The 10,260-nt window shown below is 35.8% G+C and overlaps 1 protein-coding gene across 2 annotated transcripts in view; it reads right to left on the bottom strand.

The window, feature by feature from the left end:
* mindy2 (MINDY lysine 48 deubiquitinase 2) overlaps positions 1–10,260 on the bottom strand; it is a 40,048-nt gene that overhangs the window by 20,314 nt on the left and 9,474 nt on the right. The window contains exons 3-4 of one of the 2 annotated variants that reach the window (XM_016502074.1): positions 8,196–8,260; positions 289–447 (exon numbers count right to left, since the gene is read on the bottom strand). In XM_016502074.1, the coding sequence (XP_016357560.1) occupies positions 289–447; positions 8,196–8,260 (224 nt within the window). The remainder of the gene's footprint in view (positions 1–288; positions 448–8,195; positions 8,261–10,260) is intronic. The other variant, XM_016502075.1, reaches the window with a different exon arrangement.

Below are 10,260 nucleotides of genomic sequence, written 5' to 3'. Positions count from 1 at the left end.
TATATATATATATATATATGTATAAATATTTATGAGTATGTATACTATTAGTAGTAGTATTAAATTATTTTGATCTATTTCATTTTTTAAGTAATTTTTAAATGTAATACATTTTTTTCTTTTTACTAAAGCCACTTACTGCACAGTGCATATCATGTATTTGTGAAACTCTGCATGTTACTACTGTAGAGTAAGATTTTGAAATTAAAGCACACAAATGACATGTGGTGACATCACATGTTTCAGTGGAATTTGCTTTTCTAGAAGGATGTGAACCAGGATGCTAACCTGTGGGTCAACCAGCCATCCATGGTAGAGTGGGATATCCAGCAGGTCAAAGACAATGCACTCGGGTGTGTATTCGAATACCCGCACACCTGTGAACTTAACGTTTACATCCAGACCTGTCTGCAGTTTATGCAGCACAGCCATAGCATCACTCATATTCTAGAGAAAGAGAGAGCAAAGGTATACAAGAAAATAAGGGAACAGTAGCAATTTTTCCAACACAACACATGCACACATTTCTGTAAAATGTGACACCCAATTGTCTTACAGCTCTGAGCAGGAAAAATCTCATAACTCTAGACCAGCGACTAAACAGCTCTAAACACCAGAGTTCTCCTCCTTTACTCCCTGTCTTTCAGTTTTGACCATAATGACCCTCCACTGACTCTCAAAAAAGCACAGCTGCAGGCTCACAAACTCCAGTGCAGTTAAACAGATAGAGTTTGAACATCATACACGTGTGTGTTCAGCATTTGATATTACATTCCAGAACCTATGATAATAATAATCTGTCCGGCTCTCACTTTTAAGTACTCACAGTATGACCATCTGTTAGTAGCTCACAAAATGAGTGTGTGTGTGGACAGTTGTTGAGATTAGAGCTTGTAACATGAATCAACCATGTAACAACAACATCATGAATCCCTGGAAACCAGTGAGATTATCTTTGCCCTTTTGTAGGAGATTTCTCTCTCACTCTTTCTGCCTTGGCCATTTTCCATTGGTACAGGGGATTTCCTAGCACTTTCACTTAATTCAATCCCAATCACTTGTATCTAGAATTATGGATTTAATTTGGATAAAATATAAAATGGTATTTAATTTGTATAAAAAGTATCAAATGGATAGTTCTAGTTCTGGAATCTGATTGGTCAATACAGTGTTCAGTGTTATTTTAGTATTGTTTATTTATATACTATTATAGTCATTAATAGTATTTTGAATTAGCTTTTTATATCTTCAGTTTTCATTTAATTTGAAGCTTTAATAATTTTATGTGCCATTGTACTTATTTTTTTCTATTTAGCTATTTCAGTTTTAGTCATTTTATTATTTAAACTTCATTTTTTTATTTAGTTAGTTAGTTGCCAGAGCAAAATTTCAAATTTGAATTTTTAAAGTTTTTTTAAGTGCATCCAATATTTATATTTTATTTGCCAGAGCAAAATTTCAAATTTGAATTTTTCAATTTTTTTTTAAGTGCATACAATATTTATATTTTATTTAATTTCAGCTTTAAGTTAATGAAAACCATTTTAATAGTTTTAGTTAACAATAACACTGACAGAGTTCCAGCCAAATTGTTTAAAAAGCAATAAGGCAGTTAAGGCCATCCTTAATTGTGAATTAAGAACAGCCTCTTCTGTTACTTTATTCATGATATAAGACAGACACTCATGCCATATATAACTTAAATGCTCAAGTTTTTGGATGACTTTTATTGCCATCATGATTTAATCCTCTCAGATATATGGTATAAAACATTAACAGAACAAATCAAGAGAACAAATTTAGTTTTGACTTCAAATTTCAGGTAGTCACTTCCATTCTAGACAGCTGTCAATCTTTGTCATACCCAAACTGTATTTAGCACTCGAAACAAGACAACCGTATTCTGAGATTGAGTGAGCACAGCCTTCATCTCACCTTAACTCTGATCAGAATAACACAGGTCATCATCCCGCAGCTCGATACCATGTTTCCAAAACAACACCAGACACCTTCAGAAAACTGCTGAGTCACGAGTCCCTGCTCTCCTGGAACACAGGCCTGGATGAATCAGTGTGGCACAGGCTGACCCGATGGCCAGTGGGTGGATGAGAGCATGTAGAACTGGCACCAGGGTCGGGTGAGCGTTAGAGGTTTCTCAGATCAACTAAGACCCATCCACCAACAGCCCCCATTCAGTCCCGTTGAGCCTGGCACCGGTTCCATCCCCCACCCACACCCTGCCTGTGTGTGGCCTGGCTCTGTCCCTGTGCCCCTGCCAGCGTTTCTGAATCTGAACCACTCCACTGCCCTGACCCACTTTCTCCAGCTCTATTATACTCGCTCCAGTACAGTGATACTCACTGAGATGCCTATAAAAGCTTTAATACAATCAAAACATCTATTAGACTGGAAAACATCTGATAAACAGTCAAACCTGAGCAGGGGCGGATCTAGAAAATCATTTTTAGGGTGGCAAAGGGGTGGCATGGGGTCTATGAGGGGTGGCAACACCAAAGCAAGCCCCCATGCATAGTTTTTGGGAATTTATGGTCTGACATACACAGTTGTGATCACAAATATTGTATTACCAGTAAGTAATCATCTACTGTTTAAAATGAAAAATAAATAGCAACATTTCAATATCTATCATGGCACCAAGTCAATACACAATATAAAAAAACTTCAACAGGTTATAAATGTTTCTGAGCTTGTATCACTAAAGAAGACATGCGGTTCTATTAAAATTACATAGGCTACTTAGATGGTATAATCACGTTTAGTGCAAGTTTAAGAGCAACAAAAACTTTTGAATTTCCTAACATTAGAAAGAAATACAATAATATCAAAGCACTGAAACTATTTGATTTTCTGTTATTAACAGAGATGGGAATGTCTGTAATCACCCAAATTCTATCAACCATATACTATGGCAACACCCCAGCAACTGCATAGCAACCACCCAGAATATCCTAGCAACCAACTAGCTGCCTCACATCTCTTGCAAAATGAAGCACTGCATTCAAAATATCACAAACACATCTCAAAAGCAAACATTTGCATAAACCTTTGCCATTTCTGTTAGATTTTTGTGTTACATAGAGAATTGTGTGTTGTTTTGCAAAAAGTGTTTTATGAAATTGAAAACTGAGTCAAAGGCCGAGAATTAGCGTATGGTTTCAGAAATTGTGTGACAAGTAAAGATTTTGTGTGTAAGCAGTTGAAAAAAACTGTAAATGCTTACACACAATTCAAATACACAGACGACTTTCCTGCCCAGTGCACACTGAGATCAATAACACTGAAACAAAAAAACTCTTACTAGGAATAAATGAACTTTTCCACGACATTCTAATTTATTGAGATGCACCTGTATTTTTGAAGCTCAATGTCTATTACAGTATACATAAATTACAGATACAGATGTATAATTCAGCAATGAACTTTTGGGAAAAAAATCATTTTCATTTTACTACTGTAAAGTAATATTGCAGTAGATGAAAAGTACTAGAAAAGTTCAAATACCAAATAATTGTATGAACTTGGCATGCACCACAATACAGTACAGTAAAAATAAAATTAAAAAAGTAAATTTAGCATCCTCTGCACATTTGGCCAAATTTCATTACTGTATACACTACTATAGCAGTTTCTTGGTCTCCTGACACAAGACAGCTCTGCAGTCATTTCTCAGTTCTGCAAAAATGCAGTAGGCTACGCAAAAAATGGTTACAAATAAAATTTGACAGTCACAAGTTTGAAGGTGTACAACATGTGCTACAGTTTACTGTACATATAGAATAGTGACATTTCCATTATCTAATGTACTGGTACTGTACTGTAATTATACTGTATGTGTAAGTATAAAACCCCTGTAGATCATGATTGACTCAGCTCTCTCCTCTCCGTTGTTAGGATGCAGAGATTCTGATTGGTGTGTCATCAGTTTTTAGGCTACTCATTGTTAAACTTTTTGAGAAATGTGTCTTTGTTTTGAAAACTGAGTTAAAGTTTTTTGGGGAAAAAGTGCCAACTAAAATCAGTTATATTAACAATCGAGAAAACTGCAATACGACTAGATTTTTACCCAACTCTGCTATTAGTTTCCGTGATCGGCATATTCTTATTGATTTCATGTTATTGTTACGGAATATCCATGATGAAAGTGGAGCGAGCGGTCGGAGAATCGGATCACCAAACAATTATGCGATGAATCTCAGACATATCCGTACGGGATTCGATTTCTCAGAGGACTTCTGAGTTACCTGAAAAGCAGTAATTATCTGATTCACGAACAAATGTAAAAACAATTTTGTAAAAACTGAGTTCTTTGTGGTTTTGACTCAAAAAGAACCGGTTCATAAGAGTCATTTGTTAATGAAGCCGACTACACTGGCACGCTGCGTGCTCGTGCAACCATCGCACAGTTTATTAAAATGCGTGTTTTTGCCATTATTTTGCGTTATGCTGTCATCGCCGCGGCTGAAAAGTAGCACATGAAACACTGTTTACATTTATATTTTATTCTGTGATAATTCTGTGGTGGCAGGTGGGGTGGCACAGCTTTTTCTTAGGGTGGCAGTTGCCACCCCGTGCCACCCCGGTAGATCCACCCCTGAACCTGAGTGATGTTATTGTGCACTGTTTGCACAGGCTAAACACTAAGATCAACACACAGAGAGCAGACAGACCCCATGAAGTTCTTCTGGACCTTTGTGTGTGTGTGTGTGTGTGTGTGTGTGTGTGTGCACGCACGCCTCTCTCTCACTCTCTCCTAGTGCCAAAAAATCGCTTCACTAACAGTCACAGAGCCTGGCCGAAGACAGTCAGGTGACCTACAGTGTAGAGAAACAGCATTATTCAAGCATGAATGAAGCTCAGCCAAACCTGAAACAGTCTTGGCAATAAAAAAAACTCTCAAAGATAAGTTACATTATAAAAACCAAAACACAAGAACAAAGCAAAATCTCATACAGAAGAGAAGGTATAGAGCAAGAAAGGAGCATGAATCCAGTCAGCCTCCACCTACTACAATAATCAATAACACACATTGGGGAACATCAGAAGCACTGCTATCTTAATCCTCATATTCTCAATCTCACATACAAAAATAGACTTGACTTTGAACTGCTTGGAAGGGAGATATTTCAAAATGAATAGATTATAATGGCAATTAAAAGACTCTCACATTAGCAATTTTATACTACCTAAACTATAATAAACTATTAGCAATATATTTTACTGGAGGAATATAACAAACCATAAATAGAAAGTAAAAAAAAAAACAGAATTTTTTGAAATAGAAAACATCTGTTACATTATAAATGTCTTTACTGTCATTTATACATCATTGCTAAATAAAAGTATTATATAAAAAAAAAAATCTTACTGACCATTTAAGCGGTCGTGTATGATTTTTCCCCTAGATTGAAGTCATTACAGCATCTTACAGCAGTGATTTCAAATATATTTCTTTTTTGCATTACAGTAATAAAATGAGACTTTCACATTTTGTTAATGATAATTAGGGAAAATATGTGACAATGCAAAACTGTCTTAATGCAGAAATGGTTATTGGTAAAATATAACACGGTTTCTGAAGGTTTTATGAATTAAAGACTTTTTAAAGACCTTTTTAAGACCAAGTAAAGACAATTTAAGTAACACATTGTGTTGTAATAGTAACACTTCAGATTGAAAATATGCCTTCCAATCGATCTCCTTTAGTTTTTAATTTATTTCATAAAAACAGCTTTAGGAATAGAATTGCTCTGATCCAAACCACTAGAATATGGAAATACTTTTTACTGTACTTTCTGATCACACTGCAAAAAAAAGTGACGTTCTTCCTCTGCATTTTCCTTCTTCCTCTTGTTTTCCAGCGCAAATGTCTAAAGATCCTTAAATCAAGACACATTTACTTGAGAAGAAAAAATAATAAGTCTTGTTTTATGAGAAATTGATCAAAATGAATAGTGATTAAGAGAACAAATATCCGCCAATAAGCTTATGAAACCTCAACATAATGGAAAAACTCAACTAAGGGAGAACAACTTTTCATTCCTAATTAGCATTAGGGCTGAAACGACTAGTCGACATTATCGACAACGTCAACAATAAAAATAGGTCAACAAATATTTTTGTTGTCGAATAGTCGCTTTGGAGCACTTTGGAGTGTAAAAATAGCTGAACCAGATGCTGCTGAGACTGGCATTTAGATTAATATGTAAATATGTACTGTGTTTTTTTTCTTCTTAATAACGAAGTAAACGCACAACAAAAATAAAAGAGGCGAGAAAACAGCAGTTAAAAAGCTTCTGATCATAGCAATGTGGATTTGTTCGAACCAGCTCTGCAATTCGGCTCTCCAGTCACGTCACGTTTATTTATATAGCGCAGATTGATTAAAAGCAACCAGCTTTACAGTATTTAATGAAAAAAAAAAAAAAACGGTGTCAGTGTTTTTAGTTAAAAATTACAACTTGATTTTCTGCTATAAAGCAGCTCTCCAGTGTAGCTAAGGATAAAATATTTTTATTAGTGAATGCAAATATAAAAATAAAAAGCCCAAATCATATTACTACATTAAAGTGAGTTTGGTTTGCATAGATTAAAGCTTGATCTAGCAGGACTGTTTACGTCATCCGCTGGAATGCCACTCTCTCGTGTACGTACGTACAACAGTTAGTGGATGCCAGAGATCACTAGGGCTGTGTATCACCAGCAAAGTCACGATATGATACGTATTTGCATCTTGTTTTTAAGCCCATAAATAATAATGTACTCGTTCTAATAAATTTATATTGTACTCATACTAATATATTTAAAAAATCATCTTTACATTGCTGGTAGGTTATCATTGCACAAATTAACACAATTTCTACATTGAAAACAATAAAAATAAAAATTTGAATAGTTCTAAACTAATGCGCTGTCTTCACTGTATCTCACGCACAGACGATTTTAGTCACTCACACAGATCACGTTGGGCGCGCACACAAACTTTTTAGCGCTGCCCCGCAATTTTATCAATAAAATAGCTTAATCACTCAAGAGCTACATTATCTTTCTCAACAAGGAGCTGGTAACATCATCGTTTCTAAAAAAATTAGAGCCTCAGCTTCACTGTTAACAGAGAAACGCGGCAAAACGGTGGTAATTCACACATACACAGCCTCTCTCTCTCTCTCTCTCTCTCTCTGTCATATACACCTAGGATGGCTTGAGGGTGAGTAAATCATGGGGTAATTTTCATTTTTGGGTGAACTATCCCTTTGAGGATGTTTAGATATTTGTATTGGAAAACAAGACAAAAATAATGAGGAAGATATGCAACAATGCAACATTTCATGCCATGACTTTATGAATTTAAGACTTTCTGCTCTAATTTAAGACCTTTTTAAGCCTCAATTTGTGGAAGGGCGAATTAAGACCTTTTTAAGACCCGCAGAAACCCTGATATGTTTTTTTTTAACCTGTTGATTTGGGGGTGAAATATGTACCCAGTTTTGTTGTGGATAGGTTTTGTGGGGTACACTGTACCGGTATATATTCTACACAGGCTAATAAGGAGAAGGCTAAAACATCACTTCATTGGTCCCCGTCTTGCATCCCTACACACCATGTGAGAAGAAATGAGGCATCTCTTTGACCTTACATGTCAAATTCTGTAGAGCGCACAACTCTATGAGAGGCTCCTACTCTCTTTCAGTGCAACACAATGATATTCACTCCTGCCGTTATATAAACAGTTGGATCCAGACTGGAATGGACCAGTTCTCACAATTCCTTTAATTCAATGGCAATTCAATGCTTTCTTGTCCTTATTTCCTGTTGGGATGGATGGGTGCTGATCTGGATGACTACCACAGCTTGTTTCCTAAAGGCACTGTAATGCCACAGAGAATAACTGGCTGTTTAATGACAGAGAACCAAGCCATGCTCACTACAAGAACAAAAGGATGTTTTAAGAAGAGATGTGAGAATGTGAGAAAGATATCTGTCTGTCTTGAGTGTCTACATGTGTCACGGCTAATGTTTTCTCCTCTGTCAGAGCCTTAGGCCTCACCTTTCTCTTCTCATTCTCAGTGTTAATACTACACCATCCCACAAACACACAGAGAGCTATGTAAACAAACTGGCTATCTTCAATAGACTTGTGTTCTGTGAGTCACGAGCAAAACTGCTGTTGCTTTTACCTGTTCATAGTTCAGCCGCTGAGCCTCAGAGATCTCTTTTGGCTTTGCTTCAAGGATATAGTCTCCTGTTGTGAAGGAGCGAAAAGAAAGAAAAAAAGGAGGGTTAGGGAAAACATTTGAGAGACAGTGCACTTATGAAAAACATATGCTCACAGGAGACATCAGTCTCCTCTTCACCCCGTTGTAATTAACAAACTGTCTACATATGCCAGTAAACCAAAAGCAGTAGATATTTACAACACCGATCTTTCTGTATTTGCAGCTTTAGCGGGAATGTCAGTCAATGCAGTGACTGAAGCCTACCTGTTTTAGTATTACATTTATTTAGTTTTAGAGCTACAGTCTTCATCTTTCTTTCCAAATACATGACACAATGTGCAATTAAATATTCAAACAGAGGTCAATTAAAGACTGATTAACATTTATACATGCCAGACGAAGCCGAGCTACAATCGCATTATGCAGAATTGTCAGTCTGACTTCACAAAAAAATAAAATAAATAAATACTATAATTTCAATAATACTAGAGCTGTTACATAACATTTTAATTAGATCTGCTGTCCATTGTCAATTGTGTAGCTATGTATGTATGTTTCAGACAGAGTGATGCACGTCACGTGTTCTTTTATTTTAGTAGTATTAAATAGTAATTTTTTAAATTTAGTTATAATAATAAAAAGTTATCATTATTTTGTAGCCATATTGATATATTGTCACAAAATTTCAGCCAAATTGTGCAGACCTACGAACATGCACAACAAACATGAATTGCTTTTTTAAATCATATTTCTTCCTTGCATTAGTACATAACATACCTGGGGTGTATTCCAGAAAGCGGGTTTTGTTGGAAACTCAGAGTTTGTTAACCCCAGAAAAGGGAAACTCAGGGTTTTCGGTTCCAGTAAAAGACAAAACTAAACCTCTCGGTAAGTTACCATAGTAACTTACTCTGTTAACCTAACCTGGTCTGGAGCAGGTTCTTCGGTAAACCAAGAGTGTCTTTCAGTCTCCTCCCCCTTTTTAAAGTGTGAGCAATGTTTAAATCACTTTCATTTTCATCATGCAGACACGGTAAATGTGACAAAAATGGCATGTTTTTTTATAAGGGATCCTGTAGATGAGGAGGCTGCATTAATTCGCGGGGAGTTACATTTACATCAGGAGAGGATTTAATTTGATTTAATTTATTTATTTTGCCATATGTGCACCTTCTGAAAATGAATCAGATTACTGTATGGAATGGAAGGATGCCAGATGGAGGGGTAGTACGAGATATATGCCGTAACCACCAGCACAGCTGTTAAATAAACACAAATGATTTACAATAAACAAATATGTCAAATGTTTGTAAAGTCATGTAGCCTACACCCATGAAACTTTTATGCTTAAAGCTTTACCTTGATTGAATTGTGTTTTATAATTCATTTTTAGATGCTGCTACGTTCTTTTTCTTTTCTTTTTTTTTTTGCCATGGGATACCATGAAAATGAAATTTAGTTAAATAATTTACTGAAACCGAAAACTCAGTTTCCTATCTCAGGGTATGTCAACTCAGAGTTCAAGCTTTAACTCTGTTTGAACCTCCTTTCTGGAATACACCCCTGTACACACAAATACCATCTATTGTCTATTATGTATATTGTGTATTTTGTTTTTGTTTAATATTTTTTGTATATTGTTATTTCCTATTTACTTATCCTATTTTTTATTATTTTTATTATCTGTGTCTTGTCTTGTCACTGCCATTCTGTTTGCGCTGTGAAAGCTTCTGTCACCAAAACAAATTCCTTGTATGTGCAAACATACATGGCAATAAAGCACTTTCTGATTCTGATTTTAAATCACAATTTTATCAGAAAAATCGAGAAGGGTCTGGCTGCAGCTGGCGCTTGCACTCTCAGACATGCATTCTCAGACTTGCACTCTCAGACACTTGCACTTCCGCTAGCGACGTCACTTGCAGTCTTTATTATTTTTTATTTTGTTCTATTTGTTGATTACTTTTTGTTTGAATCTCTCAACATTTTACAACAGTAGCCAGGTGGTGAAGACAAGAAAAATTAC

Source organism: Sinocyclocheilus anshuiensis, unplaced genomic scaffold (genome assembly GCF_001515605.1).
Source record: "Sinocyclocheilus anshuiensis isolate Anshui unplaced genomic scaffold, SAMN03320099.WGS_v1.1 scaffold154, whole genome shotgun sequence".
NCBI classification, from domain to species: Eukaryota; Metazoa; Chordata; class Actinopteri; order Cypriniformes; family Cyprinidae; genus Sinocyclocheilus; species Sinocyclocheilus anshuiensis.
The sequence above is the reverse complement of the archived record's forward strand: the minus strand, read 5'-3'. Positions and strand labels throughout refer to the sequence as shown.